The 25903-nt window shown below is 37.6% G+C and overlaps 2 protein-coding genes across 4 annotated transcripts in view; one reads left to right on the forward strand and one right to left on the reverse strand.

The window, feature by feature from the left end:
• The window catches only part of NLN (neurolysin), a 38746-nt gene extending 13249 nt beyond the window's left edge, over positions 1–25497 (reverse strand). For both annotated transcript variants that reach the window (XR_008967016.1, XM_057389619.1), the window contains exons 1-8: positions 25248–25497; positions 13013–13269; positions 10609–10757; positions 7590–7697; positions 5279–5381; positions 4412–4572; positions 2980–3115; positions 517–883 (exon numbers count right to left, since the gene is read on the reverse strand). Coding sequence is in view for 1 of the 2 variants with exons in the window: in XM_057389619.1 (XP_057245602.1) it covers positions 517–883; positions 2980–3115; positions 4412–4572; positions 5279–5381; positions 7590–7697; positions 10609–10757; positions 13013–13269; positions 25248–25279 (1313 nt within the window). In the remaining variant the exon portion in view is untranslated. The remainder of the gene's footprint in view (positions 1–516; positions 884–2979; positions 3116–4411; positions 4573–5278; positions 5382–7589; positions 7698–10608; positions 10758–13012; positions 13270–25247) is intronic.
• A 25-nt stretch (positions 25498–25522) lies between these two features.
• SGTB (small glutamine rich tetratricopeptide repeat co-chaperone beta) overlaps positions 25523–25903 on the forward strand; it is a 22974-nt gene continuing 22593 nt past the window's right edge. Inside the window, exon 1 of one of the 2 annotated variants that reach the window (XM_057389627.1) lies at positions 25523–25579. The gene's annotated coding sequence lies outside the window, so the exon portion shown is untranslated. The remainder of the gene's footprint in view (positions 25580–25903) is intronic. The other variant, XM_057389625.1, reaches the window with a different exon arrangement.

Below are 25903 nucleotides of genomic sequence, written 5' to 3' on the forward strand. Positions count from 1 at the left end.
AATTCATGCTCAACAGGAATCTATTCTTGGTGCTGATCTATTTGATATTTTCTTTAGCAGTATGGATAACAGGGTGTAAAATATACCTAAAGTATAAAGAAGAACTGGCAGAAACTARGAACACTTGGCAGACAGAAATATAATTAATCTGAGCAGGCTGAAGTAACAGTTCAACAGAAATGAAAATTAAAACCTAATATTACATTAGTAAGGAGAAAAGCTCATAGATGCAAAAAATTATGGACGACTGAGTACACAGCAGTACTACCAAAAAGACGAATGATAGAACAATGCCTCATAAAATGAATATAAGCAAGAAATGTGGAAGTACTTCCAAAAAAATTAACATAAAAAATCTGAGCAGAGTCCAGAGAACAATTTAATGAACACAGTAATAGTCTTGTCAGTAGAACAAATATTTACTTTTAAATGCGTTTAATTTTAACCACACAAGCAGCAACCCATTAAGACAAATTCCATGTTAAACATGTAAACAAAGCACTAAGCCATAATTACCTGGGGTAAAGATCCAAATAGAACTGCCCTAGCAGCTCTCCTGTTGATTTATCCTTTACTGTATAAAGAGTAACACTGTCATGCCAAACATGAGGACTTTCTATTTGCTCAAATTCAAGTCCCAGCAGCTTCTGGTAAATATTCAGCAAGCCTTCTGTAACAGCCTCAATTGGGAAATATTCCTTCAGTTTTTCTTGATCTATGGAGTACTTTAGCTCTTCAGTTTTGTTCATATAATAATGAAGATCCCATGCATTAATTCTCCCATCATAATCAAAGTTTCTTTCTTTACATTCCTTTTTCTTCAGATCTAGAATAAATTGTCTTTCTTCCTCAACCAACGGCTTTAGCTTCTYACTCAAATCATCTGGAATAAAGAATGCCTTTGAGTCAACTTCCATGTTCTTTACTATAATGCGCATTCCTATAAAGTCCATTTCAAGCACATGCTCCAGAAGTGAAAGTTTTCCGTTTATTGCCCAACCAAGTAACATATGCAGACTAAGGAGTTTTAATTGCAGGAATGCTATAAATGATACAGTATTTAATGTAGGCTGAAGAGTGCTGTGAATGGTTTTGGTAAATTTAGACTTTTCCAAAGATATCAGAAACTAAAAGTAACACCAGACATTCATGCTTGAATCCTTTGATATTACTTCATGTAATCTCAGTATTCCTCATACATTTCTTCAGCAACAGCCGAAGACTATTACTACTTACTGGAAGAAAGTRCAACACAAAATTCAATACTTCTAGGTAAAGTCCTATGAAAAACCAAAAGATTTAAGAGTTTTTGCCTATAGGATGGCTGACTTCTACACTAGCAAAGCCTCTGGATACTAAGCTCTATGATGCAATTTTTTTCCAATATACTTTTCCTGGACAAGAAGGCATCATAGTACTATGAAGCAGACATATTGAATACAAAACATTTAAGCTTACTGAAACTTCCATAAAGTATATCTTGTACTTATTCTCTTGTCAGTATTTCTGGTTTATCAGAAACCTTTTTCTTCATCAAGAATTCACATTTATTTCATTGTTGATATCTACAGCATAAAATTTAGGAATTGCCACTCCTGTTTCTAGGAAGGCTGCAAGGCACTAAAAGCATTTACACGACTGAAATACTGTCTGTAGCTTGTACTGTGCTAAATTCAGAATATGTCATAGGAGAAAAATGTTCTTCTTCCTAGACATAAGATCAGCTTATGAACATTTGATTTAAAACATGAATAGACACGAACAAAGTAGAGCAAAACACACTATCATGCTTGTAGCTGAGGATATATCAAAATAATTAAGTTATGTACATGCTCCCTCTGTGAGAATTACCATGAAGCATGATATTTATGAATAGAGAAGTATCTGGTCTCATACTGTAAAAAGCAGCTGCTAAATTATGTGTTCAGCTGCAAAATAAATGAAAAAACACAGTATTACAATAACATAATGGATTGAAGGAAGTCTCAAATACTTAAAGTACATTTAAAAATATCTAACGTAAATCAAAAGTAAGTAAGTATAATTTTCAAGTATACTGATAATCGATATTGTCAAATATGGATCTGATCTCATGAAGAGGCATGTCAGGAGAAATACAGCAGAATTACAGGTTTGGAAAGAGGAACATTTGAACCTCTTTATTGATGCTTAAACACAAAAATACTACTATCAACAAACATACCTCATTTTTACACTAATTCATTTGGGGCGTTAWTTGTATGATACACATTCCAAAGTGGTGCCAGGACATAGTAATAAAAAGAACACATACTATTCTGTGGAGCTACATAATTCCAGAAAGTATGGGTTAACTCCATGCACAAGAGTCCACTGATATCAACAGGATGACTCTAAATCCATGAACTGCTATGTTTAAAATTTTCAAGATAGCTGTTTTCAGATCAAATTCTATTACAGGGCTTCTGAATTCCAGAGTTTAACCATTTCTCCAGGAACAAATTTTTAATTCACCTCATGGAAGTTGCATCATCACATAATGTAATCTTTCATTATACTTAATGCAGCTGTATCCAAAAAAGACACTAAGGCTACAGATGCAAAAAATCCTGGAACGAAAAACTGCAGTTCTGACGCAGCCTCTTGAACAGATAAAATTGCTTCAGCTGCACATGTTCTAAATGTTCTAAATGTTCACATGTTCTCTGGTTCTAAATTAGTGTAACTCCATTTTGGGGCAGAGAAAGACTTAACCACTTGCTTATAYTGGCAGTCACAAAGCAGTTATTCTCAGAATTTGCCTTGTGCTTCCTGATTTGGAGCAACTGCATTTGCACAGCTATGGTCTAAAAAATATATGCCAGAACAGAGGCAGCAGAGTTCTTTTTCTAGCTAAACCTCATGGACATTGTGACCCAGTTATGTATTTAAATTCATCTTGGCTGAGGAGACACGTTGCTACATTAAATATACAAGTATTGCTTATAAATATGAACAAACCTAAGAAGGTTGTTACGTTATCTGTGCTCTTTGCAGTGTTTACCTCCAGGACAAAGTTGGCATGTGTATTGTAACCAAGAAGTTCTGCTACTTTTGCCCTTAGCGGGAGCAATTGCTGCAGAATTTTTGTGTTCTCCTAAAAAAGAAGGCAGGCAAATTTGTAAAATGAAACTGGAAAACACATGTTATCAAAACAGTTATCTCAATAGTATCTGCAATCCTATGAAACAAAAGACATTTCAATTGAAACACTTTAAGATAAAAATATAAAATAACCTAAGTTTATTAGACTCTTGGAATTTTTCTTCTYAGCATTTGACAGCAGGTGGCTGGTTTTCGAGTTGACCTCATTCATTATGCTCCTTATTATAACTTAGCTTTTTAAATTAATCAAAATATACACCATTTCCTTTTAGGATAATAACCAATCTTTGACTGTTGTGAAGAGTTTATTTCCTTTATCAATCATTTACATGCGAAAGGTAACAGGGAAATTGCTGACAGCAGGCTTAATTCCTTGTTACTGATGAAGACAGATTGCTAATCCATTATGCCAACACTCAAAGCTTGTTTGCAAATTTCCTTCTTTTGCCACTCTGACAATAGCAATCAGACAAAGATCTGAAACACAAAACCCCAGATATGGACCTAAACATGTTGAAGAATCCTCGAGAAGCTGAAAACATWACTGTGTAAGCCTCTAGTTCTGGAAAAGTGAGACTTCTCAGGGGAGAAGAAAAATCAGACACTAGATYCAAAGACTGTCCCAAAATTTGATCATTAAATCTCCTTATGTGTGTTGACTTGCAAAGTGTTCAATTCCTGGTGCCATTTTATCTTGTACTCATCACATTTCCCAGCATTTCCAGCACAAAAGCTCAACTCTGCTATTGTTCTCCAATGCATGGTTATACAGAACAATTGTCTGAATGACACATCCTCTACCYGTTCAATCGTTATTTTATTTTTACACTTGTCCAGTTGTGCACATATGCCATCTGTTAATCTCATAATTAATCACCTGTATTTATAATTAAAGTCTGTGCTTAAATAACTCTTCTCTATTCTGAAGAATCCCAAAGGATTACAGAAGTTACAACTGAAGCCATCAGACATCCTTTTCTGTGAGAAAACTGTCAGTAAGCATCTACAGAACACTGCTGGGAAATTTCAGAAAAGATCAAAATCCCACATCTATTAAGAGCAACATTGGCACATTAAGATACCCACAAATACACACAGAGGCAGATCATGAACTTCTAAGGTATCAGGACATCAGAATAAATCGGAGTAAGGAACTGTTAAAGATCATGCTGCTAAGTTTTGATTTCAAATGCTGTACAATATGCAGAACTCAAACATAACCTTTCAATGTCTAGATCCATTTTTCAACTCTGTCACTGCACTGCAGAACAGTCAATATACAACGTACCTCTTTGCATCTTGAGTTAAAGGCAGATTCCATTTTTCTCCTGGTTTCTGAAATGCAGCACTTCTTCATAACAGGAAAATAGTGGGGATACTTTAAGGTAACTTTATATTTGTTTTTCTCAGTCTTCTCTAAACTGTTAATAAAGTCATCAGGAAGGCCATCTATAGAATACAATTTAATAAACAATGTTTACCTAAATTATCTACTGCACCAGTTTTTGTGAGACTGTCACATTTGTTTTGCTGCAATCTACTTTGACGTCAGAAACCTGCAGAGAAATATATCTTTTTTTTACAACTATTTGCTAAACTTTTTCAAATTCCACCAAGCAAAACAAAATTTGAGAACAATTGAGAGCAGAAGAGAAATACATGTAAGGCTGATAATACCTGATAAATACGGAATAAGATAAAAGATCTCTTTTAGTAGAGCACATTTTTTGTGATGCCATTCAGATAACGGATCCCCAAATTCTCTGTCACATGAAATCTCTAGCTTGGTTTAAATTGCTGAATTAGTTAAAATATATTGCAGGATTAAAAAAGCTTTTCCAATAATTACTAAGAATAAAATATACAGGGTACTGATTGATGATAACTGAGAAAAGGAACAGAGTAAAGTTATGCTAAAGGAACTAGGACCAATATGCAACGCAAACAGCTCAGGAAGAACAAATGTATGAAGACATTATGAACACCCACAAAAGATAACCCTAAATTGATTCTGGAGAAGGACTAAAGAGGAACAGAAAAGACTGGGAAACTATCAATATTTCACTTGATCTAACCATCACTCATGGGGCAAAAACCAGTTTCTCCGGTGAAACTGGAATGCTGAAAAAATAGAAACAGCAAGCATGCTACTCACCAAGTTCTTCCTTTGAAAAGATGAGAAATGTGCTCTCCTCATTGAGGTTTTTGTTAAAATCTATACACAGCTCATTCATTTTTTTCTTCATTGTCTTTATTTCCTGTATTGGGAATAAACTGAACTTAGTGAAAAAATAAAAATCAAAGTTGACAATTTTTATCCTTCACATGCATAACACCTCATTTCTTTTAGATAGGCTCTCTATTAACCAATAGTGAATACCAGGACTGAGCAAATGGCACATTGCAGGTAGCATCACTGTCTTCCTTTTATGTTTCTTTTGGTCCTGAGCAATACTGCTGCCAAGGGCTATTGCTCCAATATTTTAAGCTCAGCTCAAAGGGGGCTGAACAGATTAAACACATTCACTTATGTCCTAACATTCAATTATTTTATTTTATTTGAAAAGCTAAATTACAACTTTAAGTGTAAAAATATCCACTGAAAATGGAATGAGGGGAATCAAAATGCATGCAACTTACTCAAAAACATTACTTTGGAATTATATGGGTATGATATAGTAGAAAGAAGCTGCTCTCACAACACAAGGCYATTCCAAAACCTTCTTTAAAACTCTGTTATTCACGATTCTGAAACATTTTCTCATATATCTCATAGCAAATTTCTATACCTTATTGTCAAGTTCAAATAAACATAGTAGTTACCAGCAAGAGAAGGCACACCAAATAAAACACTTGGCAAAGACTACCATTAGCCAATTTTTTAACCTAAATATAATTCAACTGTTGTCTCCTAAAGGATTTCAAAATACCTTTAGAGGCATCAGTTACTATTAAGCTATGGAAATACATATCAAACTGTTCTTACTAGCTGAAGGATGTGGATGAAGAATAATTTTTTTCTACAAAGGGTTAAGTCTCTTCAACAGTGAGAAAGAAATAAAGGTCATAATAAAGTCAGAAATATCAGTCAGAATTTGAAGATAACTATGTTGGCATCTGTAGAATCCCAGATGATAAGGAGCATATCTCAAACACCAATAGCTGCATAGCTACGGCGCCAACCAAGGACTGCAGGTAACAGCAGCCAAGGACTGCTGGCAATAGCACGCTGTGAAAGAACAAGATGTGACTGGACAAGGGGCCATAGCGAGGTAGGACAGCATTTTCCTGGGACAAATGTCCTTGATCCAGCTCCTGGAGATAAACACAACTCAAAACAGCACAAACACACAAATGAGGTGAAGCAACATGCCTGGAATGTAGAGGGGGGGGTTACAAGACCACCAGATACCCTTAAAGCCCTCTGACCTGTTTCCAGAAAAGTCTAAAGAACAGACTGTGCATGACGACTGATTTACACAAAAAGTACAAAACTTTTCTCCAGGGCAAGGAAAGCTTATCTACGTAACAGGACCACCAGGACTCTGCACACCTTGTCAGCTGGATTGACACTGGAGGCATGAATGGAGATTTCTCCTTCCTCCTCCCTTTCTTCCTTCTCTCTCCCTCTATTTAATTCATTTATCTCGATGTCTTTTCTCTTTCATTCTACTCCCTTTATCCAAAACCCACTCCCATGTGGTCATATTAGGTCAGGGGCTAACATATCAATTTCCACACAAAATATACAATTTCCACACGAAATATACAATTTACCAATAAAACTCTGTAAGCTTTTGTAGACCCTCTGATTCTGTTGCTCCTTTCAGCTACAATCATCATGAACCTTGGGGGCTCTCTTCCCCTTAAGGGTAGGTGCCACAGCATCTCAGATGTTTTGTCTCATCTCAACACATTTTACTTCCTGATTTTCTGAAGTGACAATTGCTTTCTAATCAGTCCCCTGCAATGAAGAAAAGTTCTCCGAGCAGCTTGTCTTCTCCTTAGACCTACTCAGATTTTTTTTTCAGGTGAAATGGTAAAATCTTGCACAGGTTTTACAACATCAGCTAACTGAAACTAGCCCAGCTGTCTGTTTGCAATAGTTATATATATTTTTGAACAGAAGTACGACTCACTAGTAACATTTTTTTGAGAGGTCTCTTCCCTAGGAATGTAATTTAGGCATTCTTTGCAATCATAYAACAAAACATTTTCAGCAAGGCTAAAAGGTGATGCATACCACCTCTTTCCACTGTGTATCACAGCTGCCTATCAGATTAGTTTAAAAACCTTCAAGTGACTGAAGCAGTTCATATCTAGAAGCAGTCAAGATTAGAGCAGTAAATCAGCAGGTCCAAAAGYATGACATTCAAATATATGCTTAATACAGCGAACCAACCATAAATTTATCCCTTCATAACTGTTTGTAACCTTTGCTTTACAAACCAATAGTCCATATTTACTTTCTGCACTTCTTTAGGAAGATGGAGTCCATTTCTTCTCCCCACTTGAACAGATTTCTCTAGATACCGCTTTGTTTCGGGCTTTACATTTTCAAGATCACAGGTTTGCTGAAATGACAGTATAGAATAACCGAATTTATAACACATTGTAAGAAAAACATTAAGCATTAGAAGGGTTTGAACAGAGTTTTCTTTAGAACATTGCCAGAGTAAAAAAGGAACATCCTGAATTYTAATATGAAGAATTCCCCGAAAACAGTTACCTTACACCACAGTATTCACATATACATGTAGAATGCTTTTAAAGCAAATTTTTTTAGCAAGTGTCTCGGCACATTTACATGCTGTCATAATGCCAAGCCCTTTTAGTTTACAGTACAATGCACTTAAGCTTCTTCTGTGGAGATAGCTTTCTCTTACACAGTTGAAGAAAATCAGTGCTGAAGAAAATAAGGTTAACACTGAAACCTAAAAGTCGGAGGGATTGAAAAAAAGCCCCAAAAGACTAGAAGTGTCACTAAAGGTTATCAGATGGCTTAACATTTGAGCATATACATCTTCTCCTACAGAACTAAGCTATCAGTGACAACAAATAAAACAGGATCACAGAATAATATAAGTTGGAAGGGACCAACAAGGACCATAATTGTGAATATCCTACACACATGAAGTTTTGTAACTTTCCAGAACTTTTAGAAATGTTGTGGTTGATGATTTTGTATACAAATGCATACTTGTTTTGAAGAACCTTGCTACTTTATTTCAGGAAGAAACCTTCAGACACAGTAAAGGTTTTTAGAATTCCATGAACAAAACTTGCAGCAGCTGTTTACATCAGGCTGTTTCCYGAGGGCATGTGGGTGGAGAAGACTGGCAACATTCTTAAGCATGTCTCTGCTAGTCAGCATGTGCAGATGTTAGAAGAAACAAAATTTTAAATTAGAGTTTCACTACCAACTCAAATTATTCCATTATACCTCAAAATCCAGGTTTTTCAAAGAATAAGATCTGGAGCATATTCAGCAACATAATTTAATGCAGAAATGTTTTCCCCCTAACATGAGGGGAAAAGAAAGTGACTTCATTATTTTAATATTTTCTTAGCTTAAATATAAAAATCATTTTCCTCCATCAACAGCTCTTAAATTAAGCTTAATTTAGAAAGAGTATTATTGTTAACTTAGAGAAGTTTAGTCTTCATCAAAGGGCACTAAAGCATTCAACATGTCACTGAAGTCAAGCAGACATGCTCATCTCATAGTGAGGCTMATCTCAGAGCCTGACTTTTTAACTGCAAGTTTCTAACAGGARAAGGTGTTAAAAATTCATCAAAAATTACCAAGAACTTTATGATTTGGAACTAACCATATTTGACCAGTCTGGCACAACTTAAAATTTTTAATTTGTTCTAGAGCAAAACTCTTACTATTTTCACAGTTATTATGAAGTTGATATATGCTCAGAGGTTGCATCTCTGGCAAACTAATACTAAGTTAATACTAATASTAAAACATGCTTGCATGCTGCAGTTAAGAAATATCTCTAAAAAAATTAAATGGAGATTTAAGAAAAAATTCTAACTGTTATAAGGTCAAAGATTGTTGCAAAGGAAAATGAAGTAGGAAAAYACCAAATGAAAAAATTAAAAAAGAAAGTAATAGCAGTGAATAACCAGTTTTCGCTACTTACTGTCAGATATTCTTGTAAATTAAAAATAGATAGATACACAGATATGTTAGATTAGGCCTCAGTGTATCTGTGTATACTAAAGTGGAGAGGGAGAAAATCACAGTAGATAATATATACAAATCAAGCCATTTAATTAYGAGTAACAGAGCAGGGGAAGAAGCAAAAAACAATCAACATAAAGTACAGGGGGGAGGAAAACAACACAAGGTACTATCCGCCAACACACAGCACAAACATACTCAAAATGGGGCTTTTACATACTTCCACAAACACCTAACAAGAATACCCAGCTAGAGGAGAACAGCTGAAAATTTCCCTGGAAAACACAGCAAAAGAAGACAGTGGTAATGGAAAGCACTTCAGTAAGGTTCTGCAAGCATTATTCTGATTCCCAGGCAAGGCTGCAGAAAGCACAAATGATGACGCCAAGAAATACGGCTCCAATATCTTATGAGCATTACAAGACAACTAAAAATCAGTGGGGTTGAGAGGAAAAACTCGCCTCTAAAGCATAGAAAAATACATAATTTTTAGTTATCACATTAGATGGCTTTCTTGTATTATCCTTAAATTACACTTTTTAGAAAAATATTAAAAAATGTCACTACACRGATTTGAACAGAACCAAATATTCTTCCTGTTTTAGCTAGGAATACTACAAATGAAGAAGAGAGATACCTGCAGGTGCTTAATTAAAAGGGAAGCTAAACAGAAACACAAAAGGGATAGAAACTAGTTCAAAAATAAATGTATCTTTCAACTTAGTTCTAGTTTGAGGGTGAAGCAATAGATGAGGAAGAGGATACAATGTAATTGTGTATAATTAGAAAATCAAATRAGGTAATTTCAGAGGTCAGTCCCATTCACACATTCTCATTAACGTTCATAACGTAAAGCAACTTTTAAATTTAAAATTCTCAACTATTGCAATGAAAYAATTTTGGACACAAATTCAAAAGATGTATAAGACAATGTAAGTACACTGCTGCAATGAGTACAGGTTGCTCAGCCAGTAGAAAACAAAAAACTTTTCCTAATAGGTCTCCTCCTGTTAGTTTAGCTTCCTAGTACCTAGTCTTCATTGGAAGACTAGACAAAAGTCAAAGCTATTGCCATGGAGAGAGAAGGATACACAGATCTTATACGAGGGGCAAAGAGTAGGAACAGCAGGATACAGCTTTCTGCATAGCAAGAAAAAGCATGTCCTAATGGAAAGATTTGAGGGGCACAGACACAGAGGAAACAGTTGTCTCAAAAAGCATTATGAACAMCAATTAATTCTAGATACATTTAGATACATTTCACAAGTTACACAGACATTGTTATTTACCTCCAAATAAACAATCTTCTGAAACACATCTTCTCTCATGCTCATCTCCACATCAAAATTAGACAGTTTTTTGTCAGCTTCTGTACTTGCTAAGCGTATCTCTTTATCAGGTGAGACGTGCTGGGGAAAATCCAACATGCTTCTTTCCACTGTGAATACAAAAGGATAGTCATGCTTTAAGGACAAGGACTTTTCCCCTTCCAACATTTATAGAAGGCATAAGAGAAAATGACCCAATGCAACCTGATACATACAGCAAATAAAGTGATTACAGGTAACGTAAATCTGAAAAGGCAAAAGGACAAAACCACACACCATTGTAACRAATAAACATTTTACAGAAGATTTCTAAAACACAAGCCCAATTATCTCATCATCTTCTACAAAATCAGCTGAAAGGTATATAAATACGATAGAAATTGTTCATCTTCCAAAAGTCATGTAAGTGAAGACTGACATTTCATAGCTGGCTCAGAAGCTTCCATGTTAGCATCTAAAGTCAGAAGCTCTGAATCTTTCAAACATGCCCATCTGTCCTGAAGTTATTTTTACATTGTCATGAGCACAGTGTCAGATCCCCATGTACTGTATGCTTCTGTGTTTAAGGAAAAACAACACGGCAAGCAGAGATGCTGTCAGTGTATTCTCTACTTTTAGAGATTGGAAGCTGAGTAATGTTACTTTTCCAGAATACACATTTGAGATTAAGTAAATCTTTGCCTACTAAATGAATATTACATMTTTTAATGACATTGAATGGAAACGCTAAAACAGAAATTAATTCACTTAATTAAAAAKCAAATTACAATGTCTCTACTAGCTACCTTTCCAAAAGTAGATTTTACATTAACATTTTAGCCTGATTTAAAGCTTCTTAATTTTATGTGATGTGCACGCATTTTATCAAGCTCTGAGACAGTCTCAGAAATGAAAACATAGGCATGTAGTTCTTCTTGAAGTTCATAGGAAACTTTCCCTTTCACCTCATGTCCTTCTGCCAAGATGTTTCAAAGTGATAAAATGAGTTTTGGCAGCTTCCAAGTGAAATTTAAGGTCTCTTGTCATCTCTGTCTTTTTGGATAATAAGTTCCAGTTACTGGGGTAAGTCTTCCATATGAAAGGGACACACAGGCCTTAAATTCCAATATTCTAATGGAAGTCTTGCTGTGGTAATACATCCCTATCATATGCAATGCTGTTTCACTGCATGTCATGATAATTTCACATACAGCTTTGAAGGTTAGCATTAAAAGCTTAAATGTGACTCACTAYTGCAATAGAGTGTAGTGAAAAAAAGTAAATCTCGCATCAAGTCCTGGTGGCTATGCTGAAGAGCTGATGACCMCTATTTTCTGAATCAAACACAGATTTTCCTTCTACTTTAATTAAAAAAGAGTTTCATGTTTTAGTGAAAAGACAGTAATTAACCAGATTGGTATATCGGTACATCCGTACAATTAAAACTGAATCTGGCAGCAAGCTTTTTGAGTGAAGATTACTGTCTTTCTGAGCATGCCAGCATAAAGTCCAGCCAATTCACTGGATGTGCCTGAACTGCAATTTTAAGTAATGTGAAATCCAGATTAATATTGCAGTACCGTCATTTGAGCTGCAAGGCTGCTCTTTTTTGCTAGTGTAAGATTTTGCTCCAAGCCAAGATGGCTGTTTTTAACACTTCTGTGGCTATTGTAGATTTTTCTARAGTATTTAAAAGAACTTGACATTCATTACACTCACTGTTTTAAAAGTAATGCAGCCACCATCGGAGAGGTTTTTCTGAACAAAGACATCCAATATGCAGTGTGTATTTTACCCATCTCCTCTGACTGACAATTATTAACAAATTAACTCAATGACGTGTGTTTGTCATTAAACTCCACCCACCTGTCAGTATGGATTGCATTATCAGTATGAACTATGCATTCAGTAATGCATTCAAATATTTCTCATTCCCAACCATCACATTTTCTGCACTAGCAGTTTATCAATSTTTCCATTACTCCATTCAACCTGCTTGTGTCAGATTCCACCTACACTGCTGCAGTGTCCCCCACAAGCAGCTGCACACAGCTGGAAATGTGACWGTGTGGAGCTTCACATGCGAAACCAAAACAGGTGACTAATGTCATTCCCTGCAAGTGTCAAAGACATCAACAGCACAGTTTTATTGATCGCTATTTTTGTCTCTAGAATAAAGGAGCAGAACTTTGTTGCTGATCATGTTACATATTATTCAGACGTCCTGAAAGATTATTATAATCAGAAGACTCTTGAGAGGCCTTTACACATTCTATGCAAGAACAGCAGGGATCAAAATTGTAAGCAATAACTATTTTTTCCTCAGTGTTTCCTTAGGTACAGATGGAATGCCTTATGGAAAGAATCACAGAAAACACACACTAACCTGCATATTCCACTTCTATATCTGCCAAAACCCGCACAGTATTTTCGTGTGTTACTTCTTCAATTTCAAGCATCCCAACACTATCATATACATGCTTTGTCTTCCGGATTAGTTCTTCTGTTCTTGTTCTAATTTCCTCTGGTGTCAGGTCCCATCTCAGAAGGTTTCGTCCTGATACTATGTACGAAGAAGCCTTGAGCTGGCTGGTGATTTCTGCTCCCAATGTCATTCTCAACACAAGCCGAGGCCCAATGGACCTGAAAGTATAAAAAAGATCTTTGCATAGCATGGCTCCAGTTGAAGAGACAGCTTACAGAAAAAAACTTGCACTTACAGCTTACACTAAAAAAAAAAACAGCATCAGAATATTTYTAGAATGGGTAATGTCCTTTTTAGAACTGTTATCTTTATTAATTAAGTCTGATTTTCAAATAAATCTGGCTTCCACCTTTTCCATTTGGAGTATGAGTAAGCGCAAACAGGCACAAAAACTTTGGTATTGACAAACCTATACAGATTAAATTATGACTCAACCAAGAGAAAACAGAACCTACTGGAACTTTACGGAAATAGATTGTATTTCCATTTTTGAAGGAATAAAACCCACATAGTGAATTGAAGATGATGAAGAATAAGAACTGCAAAGTTGCACAAAATAAGACATAAAAAATATCACTTGATTGTACTGATTATAGCAAATAATTTTATAAAGGACATCTGCCACATTTTCAGCATGAGAGGAAACCTTCTAGTCATTACTCACTTGAAAATTTATACCATTAATTGTTGTGGATTTTAAATAGAAAGTTTCACTCTTTTGCTTGAAGAGGTTCATTCCTTCACTATAGTTTATGTATTCATAATCTATCAACCATTGTTCCAATCAACTGTATTTCAGCTTCAGCCARCAGAAAAGCTTACATACAAAATTGATCTCATTGTGCTGGACAATCAATGGCTGCCTTTTTACTAATCTTTTGGGCACTATTAAAAAAAAGTATTTTGGATAAACAAATCCAAATATATTAAGACTGATCCTGGCTTCAGAAATACRTGCTTCTACCTTTCCACTCCAAAAAACCAACACTCCTCTTGGTTGTATGAAGGAGAAGGACACAGAACCAGGCAACTGACTGAAATGGGGCTGACAGAAACCCACACAGCCAACAAGATGTTCACCCAGTGACTACATTAATAGCTCAGTTACATACAAAGTCATTGCTTGAGGAAAATAACTYGATTGTAATTAAAAGACAGCTTGCATTCAAGCTGCAAAAACTTGCTGCAGTGTTTACTATCATAGGAGGATCCATGGCTGTCAAARACTTACTGTCTGTCTTCCTATTTCAGCTACATAAAACAAAATCAAAAATCAGAAAATCACATGTTGTTATGGTAATAATGACAAATTAAAGTTTTCAACCATAACTGAAGAAATACACACGGAGATCTCACTACCAAAAGGGATGTTTACTTAAAACTATTTCTCATTAAGTAACTTTTAACACTAGCCACTGTGCATGTATTGATTTTATTGTAAAACCTGTCTAGTATGTGCCTAAGTGCACAGAGAGGGTTTGGCATACAATGCAGGGAGCATGCATAAAAGGACAGGCAATTCTAGCCTGAAGGAATAACAAAGCAGAAGAGTGAAATGCCAACAAACTGAAAACCCCTAGAAGCATGGCTTCTGTTTGAAGACTTTTTGTCAAAAGTCTTCCTCATCTATAATAGAATTTCTCTAGAAATAGCCCAACCAAAGCTATTTGATGCAAGACTAAAACAAAAGGCAACGTTTCTATCTATGCTTTACGTTGAAACTTTATTTTTCTTGTTACCACAGATTGTTCAAATCTTCCCATTCCAGTGTAAGCAAGTTGATTATTTGTCCCCTTGGTGGCAACAGAAACATCAATGAAAAGAATATTGACAATTTCACTTAGAACAGAGGTGGAACAAATGTTCTTTATTCACACTTCATTTTCATTCTCTCTGTTACCAACCAAGTTCCATCACTAATGCTTTAGTATCTTCTCCACTGGATTACCAAAACTTCAAATTTCAAACAGAATGATATGATAAATGAAGCTGCTTTCATGAATGCAAAAGCTTAAGTATTAACATTCCCGGAATGMATTAGTTTCCCATCCCCAAAACCCACTGAACTCTAAGAAGAACAGTACTTCATTAAGCCATGAACAGATTCTGAGAGGACTGCCCTGTGTCTAGTTTTTCACATAGTGCTAGTATACGTCTGGTGTAACCTCTGGGGAGCTGAAAGGAAACCTCCTCAGAAAAAGGTTCAAGGCTCTGAACTCTACCCCACGCCACCCACACCCAGGAACATCAGAAAGACTACACAATGTTTTAAATTAAAGTCAAAATAAAAGTAATGTGGAGTCAACGGAAAACAACAGCCTGAACAACATAAAGTATGCTAAAGTGAAGGATAATAAGTAGATACTCCTTTTTAAAGGGAACCTATGACTTTTGGTCATTYGGTACCTTCACCTAGAAATGCAGACTATACAGCCCTGTCACTGACCAATTACGTATTATCAGAACAGTAAAACAGTCACAGCACCAAGAGATTACATTAATTTCAGTCTGTCCAACAAGACTTACTAATAATTAAAGTTRGACTGAGTTCATGAACTGGAATGCAGGGTCTCAGATTACTGCAGAACACTATTTTTAAATACTTCAAAAAGCTGCCACGGGATTTTCTTAGTATATTGGTTAGTTTAATTAAAACATATACCTATAAATTTGAGACTTGTATAAATTATTGCYATATATGCTAACAAGTTGTTGTCTACCTGTTAGAAACAGGACAAAACAGAACTGTGCGGTTTTGAAATGCTGACACTTTGTGTCTGCTCATAGGAAGRAGCAGTCATATGTGTAGATTAAAAAGGCAGTACAAATCAGAAAGTTTTTCTAATTGACCAAATTATGGTGGGCCTTCAAAAACTGTAGCATAAATCTCATGCAAAATCAGTTGCTACACATAATTCTTCAAATAATCAATCACAAACATGGGTTATTACCTTTCTACCAGTCACTCAGACTGTGCTAAGAACCAAACTAACTGGCACCACCTTAAAAAAAACAGTGTGCAAGTAATTTATTTTAGTATTTTATATATGCACAGGTGAAATCTTGGCCATTTTTTTCATGGCTTAATGTTTTGAATTATTTACATAAAACTGTAAATAAATTAATTCCCACAACTTCACATATCAGACTGCAATAAAAATGATAATTTAATAACTTTGTTGAAGAATGAAACAAAGAAACAATGCCAAGACCAAATATTAGACTATAARGAAGCAAGAAAGATGAGTATAGCTAAAATAGTACGAAGTTCAAAAGTACTCCACAGTAACATTTATTAGAGTCATGTTATTAGAGAGAAAATATTAAACTGTATCACCGAGGGAATCCTTAACTTCCCAAATACATAACTGGAAAGTAAAATGAAAAAATAAATAATACTAGGAACCAGATGCAACAGAAAAGAGTTTTCTTCAAACACTGAACCAASCAGGCACAATAATTATTTTAACCTTGCTTTTGGTAAATGGCAGCAAAATTATGGAGCAGCCAACCACTGCTTGGATTGAGGAATCAGAAGTTGATTGAGTTTATATCAGATGGAAGGATGTTGCCTTGCCTAGGCTGTTGCTAATGCCTGAACTGTCTCCCCTATTTCAGCTATCACACTCAATTTTCTATGGTGCAGTGTAGAACACCAGAGGTATMTAAAAAGCCTGGGTTAAGTACAAAGGTTCATGACCAGCAACAGTATTGCCTTGAAGCAATACTGTTGGTAGGGTCACACTTTCAAAAGATTCAGGATAGCACACAGGTGAAAAAAAAAGTGGACCAAAACCATCCAGGGGGACAGCTTTTTACCAGCTGATCACTCCCATTCACCTATTTGATAAGTGACATCAAAACAGCAGTGTTGAACTAAACAAAGGACAAAAAGTGTCAATAGTCACCTAAACTCGCACTACTGCAGGAAACACATATGAAATGCATGAATTTAGTCTAGCAAAGAGACTCTCAAGACAATTGCTGTCGTTAAGCATACCATTTAAATGTTCTAAAGTTCAAAGAGCTTTTGATGCTAGGAGGCAATACAGGCATAGAACAAATTAGAATAAACTGGTTAGGAATACATGTAAGACAGAAGTGCAACAAGACATTTGCAAGCATGAGGGCAGTGATACTCTGAAAGAGACGTGCAGTAAGTCCCAGCAAGTGAAAACACCTCTATTTATAACATGGTGCTTGACCGGCTTACAAAATGTATTACGTTACTTGGTTACCTAAGGTACCACGGGGCTAGATTTAATCAATCCAAATGCCCTTCCAGTCCCTTTGTTCCAGTGTGCACCTTCAAAATTAACACTTCTTTGTTTATATTGCATTTTCATAATAAATATCTAACTGGCCTCTACTGGAAACTTGCACTGGTGTTTTCGTGGGATCACTCCTATGGCATCTAATAATGTCAGTGGAATGACATACAGGGCAGACTGAAATATTTTAAGCATTTAAGCAGTGCTTCATTCATTTAGGGGAACCTCAGGAGGAAAGGCACACAAGTTTTCATTTGGACTTTCAGCTGTAACAGAGATTAATACAGAGGCAGTTTTTCCACATAATATGCCAATCCCAAAAGCAAGAAGAATGTTATTTTGTACCACAAGCAGAGTAAGTTGAATAACACTTAAAAGCTTAGTAGCTAGYTCTAAAAGAGGACTTTAAAGAATAAAGCACAGCTTCTAAGTTGCAGACTGCAATAATTGCAGAATATGAGGTAATTTCTTTTGCCAATGAATATACAATCTGATTATTTGTTGCTTCTGGAAAATATAAATTTAATTTGATTTTACAAAGGGRAAGAATCTTTATAATACTCTATTACAGCAATACAGAGGCCAACATAATTGCTGCAAACACAAACAATGCAATTAAATTTACAGAAGCTGATTTTTAACTTGTGCAGTATCTGAAACATATTAAACATTTATGTATGTCTGGTTTTGCTTAGAAACATTTTCCATGACTGAAATGTGTGACAAGTAGCCTTTTGTTGGCATGTTCCATTAACATTATTAAAATAAAACAAGAAAGCCACAATCTGTGAAGAAGCAGCAGGGAGGTATAGCACCAGATTTAGACAATACAGAAAAAAACCTGCAAGCTTGTCCATAACATGTTCCTATTACTGACAATCACTATATAATACAGTCAAGATTTAAGCCTGCTGCCTCATTTAAGTCTGATTACACAATGATAGTTATAATTCCATCTAAGACTCTTCAATGGCACTTTCAGTTTTCCAATTAATCTTCACCGAAACAGTATTAGTTACAATGACAARTGTAATTTCACAGGGTAAAGTGAATGAACTAACATATTTCTGGGAAAAACACACCGAGACCAATTTACTGTACTTGCAAATAGATCTGACAGCTCCATGTAGCCACACAAAAATCAGGGTATATTGGATTCAGGCAGGATAGAAAACTATATCCCTTTCTGACAAAATACCTGGGATAACAGCTTCAGAAGTGAAGTGAGAAACAAGATTTTAAAAAGAGAGAAAGACAGAGGGATGTGTGTGTGCAAATTCAGATACTTTAGTCATCTAGTTTCTAAATACTCTAATGCAAATAAATACAATTAAGTTTTTCTTGCTGGACCTTGTGTATTCCTTCAGGGGACATTCCTATGGATGTAAGAGCAGATTTGCAAATCACAACTAACATCACAAGCAATGCTTTCACTCAGTAACATACAGTATGAAAAATACTGGCGTTTAAAACCCAGAACAACATTTTGGTCTTTCTATCTTTTGAAACAGCATTATCTTAGCTCAGCAACACTTCCTGGTCTTCCAGGCTGCAGGGGAGGGAGTGTTGCATGCTAGAAAGCAGCACTGTGTACRTGAAGCTGTACCCACATGTTACCTGCAGTCAATAATCCACAGGGGCTCAATGTTTTGACTCCACCTAGCGGCCTCACCAAAATGAAAAACAAAAAACTAGACACACCCTATTAAAGCAATATAAAAACTCAGTTTGCCTCAGGATGAGCTATTTGGTACTTGAATAATATGCCATACATCAGTATTTCCCTGGAAGTCAGGCTCAGGTGCTACCAAACATAYACAAACGATAGCAGATAGGTATGGTTTAAGCAAAGTTTTTAACAGTCAAGCCTCAGATGAAATGGAATTTAAAAAAAATTAAAGTAAGTTAAAAAGTATTTAAAAACCAAATCACAAGGAGTATTCAGCGGCATCCAATATAATGTACATTATAGTTGATTGTTTCACAGGATGGGCTTTAAGAAAAATTTAACCAGCTAAAATACTTGTATTATTTAGAGATCCTTACATTTTGCTTGGACATCATATTGCTTTCAGTTTTGACTCACAGTTTCAGACAAGAAGAAGTAACTGTGTATCTTATAGCAAAGCAAGGACATAAATCAGCCAAGGTAAGAAGAGAACTAGTTAGCACAAGGTAAAAGCAAGAATGGGAAAAAAGTTTCAAGACAGAGCCAGCAAAGTACAGTTAAATGGCTCAAAGCTAATCAAAGGGCAATATTATTTCAGCTGAGCCAAAGGAATGAAACTATAACCCTTCAATACAAATCATCACTTTTTCCTGCCAGACAAGCATATTTGCTTCTCACTCCTCTCATCTATTTGGCTCTTGAGAGTATATAAAACACTGAATACATGCCTTGAATTCCTGGGCCATTTTCCTTGGAAAAGTATTTGGCTCTGTGTCATAACTGTTTGGCACAGACCTATCTTACTGTAGCACAAGGATAGTATGTTTAGTACTTCCTAATTGGAAGTTCCATAATTGCCATTAGAAACTGATTTTTAAAGCTACACTTGAAGAAATAAAAGAAAATCTAGCAGCTTTTGAAAATCAAGCAGCCTTTGACACTAAAGCTTGACTTTATTTTGTCACCACACCTTTCCAAAGAAGAATTTCTCTGCAACTTAGTTCATTGTACAGTCTACATTAACTACACTTTTAGCGYTTCCAGCCTAAATGAGCAAGTCAAAAAAACCTACAAGTCATGCAAACATTTTAAAATATTTATTGATACATTCATTATCCTCAGGGCTCATGACCTTACTATCTGACAACAAATGTTTACTGCTTTTCCAATAGAATTAACATCAGAAAACTAAYTGAAAAGGTCCTCTGTGAATGCTAATAAAAAAGCCCAAACCTTAAGCAGAAACTCAGCAGTGTGCTCAGACATGATACAACTTACTTATTTCTTCTCCCCWTCCCCCAGCTCCTTCCAACAGTCTCTAAACAAAGGGGATTTGGAAACTGGTCTGATTGACTTTCACATAAGGAGGTGATTGCACACAGTAGTCTGCAGTGGAACACACAGAAATGTTAGGATATGGTTTCTGGAGAGTGTCTGATCTCTCAAATCACAGTATCCGTATTTCTAGGGAGAAAAACAGCACAAAACATAACAACCAACGAAACAACCAAACAAATAAAACACCAACATACCCCAAAAAAACCCAAACCACAAATTACTAGTACTACTGATTTAGGTTTCACAGCATTCTGTCAACTGTATCCATTGTGTGTCACAACAAACCTCCATCACAGTAACTTGCTTGAAGGACGTTAGGGAAGAATATGCTTATCAATACTTGCATGCAGACAGCAATCGCACTATACTGGGTCTGAGGCACAAGGCAGACATTAAGGTTGTATTATCGTTAGGGTCTATTGTCAGGTGGAAACACAGTGAGAAAAAAATTGCTTTTAATGCCCTAGAGTTCCCTGAGGTGCTGCTGAAAAGTATATATATCATATTTCCACCAGGCCAGCAATAAACAGCAGGTGAAGTGCAGACTGTTTAGTGCAAACAACACACTCCCAGGACAGTTCAGTACTTGAGTGCAGCAAGCTAATGCATGAGAATCAGCTTGTTGACACTATCTGAAAAAGCGCTGGACAGAGCTGCAAGACAGAGAAAAATACTGCGGGTTTGTAAACACTTTCTTTGATTTAYACCCAGGGCTAACCAGTTCAGCCTCTTCCATGGAAATATACTTTGATGTCTCGCTAACCTAGTCTCATTCAGCCAAAGCAATGAGAAATGTTCACTTGGCATCACTAGYTAGTTGGAAAACTCGGTCTTTACAGCTGATGACCTAGTCTAACCTAGTTACTTGCTTACCATTATAAATCAGTGTTCTTCTTGGGAAAACAGTGCATTATAAACATGCCATGCTCATTTCAGTGCTTGCAAAATCTCAAACAGTCTGCTCAATACCACAAATTAGGAAAGGAAATGAAGCCTGCTTTCTTCTCTGTCATTTGCGTGGAAAGTGATTTAGTAACTTTTGTGCTTCCCAGGYTGGTTACAGGTTATGTGAAATATTGTTCTGCCACAATTAATATGGCAAAGAATTTTGCTTATTTAACATTCTACTGTAAAAATAAAAGGCATCTGTTAAAGATGGAACTTCTTCTAGAGATGGACACATATGCCCGGTAATATTTTGCTCAGAAACAAGTACAAATACCACCATCCTCACCTTGCCTTCCTTAATCTAAACGCAGATAATATTTAGTGAAAAAGAGTCTCCTYGACAGAGAAAATTTAGGCTTACAAATCTATTGATAATATAATCTATTTTATTTCCACAGATTGTTGACCAAAGGGTCCTAAAGAAACTGTGCTGTTGTGAGATGTGAAGGTAGATCCTCTTGCAGGTAAACAGTTAAAAAAAAMCAGGCACCTAAAAATGGCTGCTCATTTTTCTGAATGGAACTATATGACCTGTGGAATCCTGCAGGGCTCCATATTCTTTCATGTATTTATACATCATGTACAAAAAGCTGGGATTAATGAARTGACAAAATTTACTCATGATTGTTTACTCAGGATAATGCATTATATTAAAGGCAGCCACAAAAAGATGAAAAAGAATGTCACAACACAGGAAAGTTTAAAACCACTAACAAAGTGAATTTCAGTCTTAATAAATGACACACACTTCTGACTTTATACACAAGATGAGCTGTGAGACATCTAATCCTTCTGGAGACAAAACAGCTCAATGAAAACATCAACAAAGAAGCAGCTGCAAAGMAGGAAATGATAGGATTTAGCAGAGGTGGAACAGAACAAAATACAAAAAATTCATTATACAGAATGCACGAAGCACATGCATTGTACATGCACTTCTGATCCTCCCAACAGTTAAACTATGTTCTGTTCTCCCACTTGCCAGAATCTTCTTCTGTTCTATCAAGTCGTAACAACTTAGAAATAGTCAACTGCATTGAGCAATGGACTCCATTCAAAGTACAAATCCCAACTACACTGGGATTCTTCACAGTGGACAAAAAACCACCCAAAAACTGCACAGAGTAAAGCACAAGAGGAAGCACTTCAGAGATGTAAGCAGTCATGAAGAGGATGGAGATCAGGGACCAATTTTTAACTTCCAACATAACCAGCAAGAGAGTTCTAGGGGAAGTTTCAATATAAAAAGATATCACTGGACAGATTTTTGTAAAAGATCATATGAAAAAACTTTGTGWTAGGAAGTCCCTAATGTCTAGCCTGTTCTGAAAAGGTGATACTGAATGCACATTATTATCTTGCTTACTTTCTGAGGTACCTTATCCTGACTCCTGCAGAAGAAAGGTTAGACTTTTGAACTAACCTAAACTACTTAAAAGAAATATTTCCAAGACAGGCATTTCTTGCTTTATAGTGAGACTGATAAACAGGTATGTCCTCAAAAGACATTAACAACATTGCTTAGCATGGACTAACTGGTGCTCCGTGGGTCCAATGAAGTCCACAAAATACTTCCCAGCTCAACAGCCTTGTCTCACCCAGTCCTGGAAACAATTTTGTTCTGCAAACTCTGTCTAATAGACAAATTGCTCTTCAGGAGTCTGCTGTGGTTAGAAAGGTGGCAGCTGTTGATTTTGACCACAGGAACAATTGCTGCTGCAATACACAGAAAGGATTATGCAGTCCACAGATCACAGGGAAAGGCAAAAATGTCCCAAATGTCTCATCTAGACTTTGCCATTTCTGAGGCGTTGGATTTGATACTTCAACAAAAGCAAACAGATGCACTCTTGTTATAAGTATGAAATTAGAAAATTACTATGGAAGTTCTAGCCATTTTTTTGCCCTCCAATGTCACTCCTCCTTCTGCCTCCTCCCAGCCCCAGTTTCTTGCTGATTTTTTTCCTCAGCAAGAGAAATGCCAGTGTTCAGAGCTCTTTCCAGTGATAGAATAGTATGTTGGTACCTGCACATAGTACAGTGTGTTGGTACCTACCTCATTCATGTACATAGATTTTTATACTCAAAATCTGATTTCGAAAACTTTCAAACACCCCAGAATTCATGAATCCAAGAAAATTATTTCAGGTCACTGAAATAATTTAAATCAGTGCATCTGCTTTTATTTTTTTCATATCTAAGAATATCCTCATAAAGCAAACAGACTTCTGTGCTCATTTAATTAATCTAGCTAGGTATTTTATTGAATTAAATCTAAATCTTCGACTATTTTGAATCTGAACAGGGAAAAAACTTCAACTGGAAAAAGCCTCCCTCTGCAAAGCTGCCTATTTGAACCAAAAAAATCAAACTTCAACATCATTTTATTTCATGAAAGGCAAGATACTGGAAACTTGCTAAGAATTGCCATTTTTATCTCATGTTAAGATGCCCTCAGGAAAAACAGAAGCTGGGACAAAACCTGTTCAAGATTTCTGTGACCAACTCCTTAACTTTTGAAAGTCAAGAGGTCACTGTGACATGCTCAAAAGTACTCCGTTTTATGAAACAGCTATTTGAGCACACTGAAATGATGACTTGGAAAAAAAAAATCACAGTTAATGATGTGCAGTGACCATTCCCCATTCTACTAATTTTTACATAAGAAGCAGGTATCTTCATTGTCTAAATCAAACTGCAAAGAGAAACCTTTTATCCAAAGAGAAAGAAAAGAAACCCCTTCCCTACTTCCCCTCTTTTTGACAGAAAAATCTGTAAGACAAAGTCAACCAAAAAATGGAGAACAGTGAAAATGTAAATGCAAATTAGGAAATGAAAATATATGCGCACTTTATTTGGCACCGAAAATAAATCACGTAATTCTCAACAGAAGGAGCTTCATGAAAAGAAAATATTCAGATTTTTATTTTCTATCTTCTAATGCCTCTCAATCCTATTTTGACATGAACAAAGGCTCCAAAATTGGACAAAAACTGTACACTTTGTGCAGTAAGCACATGACTATCATTTCTCAAAAGACCATGTGAGGCAACCATCTTTTTCATTTCATGCTGAAATTCAGCTCCATGCTCTTTATCACAACGTGACCCTCCTACTCTTTCAGGGCTTCCTATCAAATGTAGTCCACTGGAAAAACTGAAAGGCCAAAATAAAAGCCATTATACTCATTTGTCTAGCCCACCTAGAACTGACTACCAGCTTTCTTTCACATCTGTTTTCTAGGGTCCATTTAGTGTTTATTACGGAGAAAAGAAGCAGTCCCCTATTTTAAAACCTCTTGACAGTATACTGGAACCTGTCTCACTCGTCCTATAATGTGCAGTGGTGACACACCTTTTTATAAAGCTACTACAAGCACGCTGCCGGTCTCGCTTCGCTTACACTTTGCTGCAGAGCCCCGCTGCTACAACCGTATCCCTCTCTCCATTGTGTTCCTGCCCGTTTCTCCTGCAGTGATCTGACACTCAGGGCAAGGAGTACCAAGGGGAGAGCAGAGCTCGCCTCGCCACCCTGCCCACCTGGAAGCCGCACATAACGGAGCTTAGGGCAGGGAGGGCAGGCTGCGGGAAACACGCCAGAAGCCGAGGCAATAAACCCCACAGACAGTCAGGTTTCCTGCCCCATGTCTGCCGGGCTGCCCGCACCCCCGCGGCAGCTCGCCCTCGGCCCGGGGGTCAGGCCCGGCTCCCCGAGAGAGGGAACCTCCCGTCAGCCGCGGGCGGCTCTGTGCTCCCACGGCTTGCAGTCCGGCCGGGGGGGCCCCTAACCCCGCAAGCCCACGCCCTCACCGCACCGGCACCCGCATCCCCCTCCGCCTTCACCCACCCCCACACCGGAGACCGCCCCCGTCCCGGGTCCCGCGGCGCCACCACCTGCCCTGCGCGCCTACCTGCGAGCCGCGCCCGCGCACAGCGACAGCATGGGGGGCGGCGCGGGAGGCGGCCAAGGAGGAGGAGGGAGAGGAGAGGGGGAGGGAGTGGAGAAGAGAGGAGGAGGAGAAAAGGCCGGGGGAGGAAAGACAGGCGGCTGAGAATAGCCGGAGGCAGGACGGGAGAAGGAAGGACCGGCTTCGCTCCCGCGCCGCCCTCTCACCGCCCGCGGGCGCAGCGTTCAGCCTCACTCCGCCGCGGTTCTGCGCATCCGCTTCCGCCGCCTCCTCACGCCCCCACGTCCCTGGTGTCTCGCAGCCGCAGGCAGCGCGGACTCGCCGCATCTCGCACGGTAAGGGCGATGCCCCGTGCCCGCGGCGAGGGCAGCTCCGCGGGCGTGGGCAGACTGCGCGCCGCCTCCCCGCGGTCCGCGGAGCTCAGGGCCGGGGGTGCGGAGCGGGCCCCGGGCGCTGCGGCCGCGGTCCGTGCTGTGCCGGGAGGGGCCCGCGACGCGGGTGGTGCAGAGTTGTCCTTGGGGCCCGAGCGAATGGACCATGGTCTGGGAGGCACCGGGAGGTGGGTATGGGACGGCAGCGCGGCCCGGCCGGTGGCACCTGCGCTGTCCCTCACGGGGGTGGTTAGAGGACCCCAGTGTCCCCGTCCGTACATCCCCAGC

Source organism: Malurus melanocephalus, unplaced genomic scaffold (assembly GCF_030028575.1).
Source record: "Malurus melanocephalus ecotype Western Australia unplaced genomic scaffold, MMel_1.1 scaffold_18, whole genome shotgun sequence".
NCBI lineage: Eukaryota > Metazoa > Chordata > Aves > Passeriformes > Maluridae > Malurus > Malurus melanocephalus.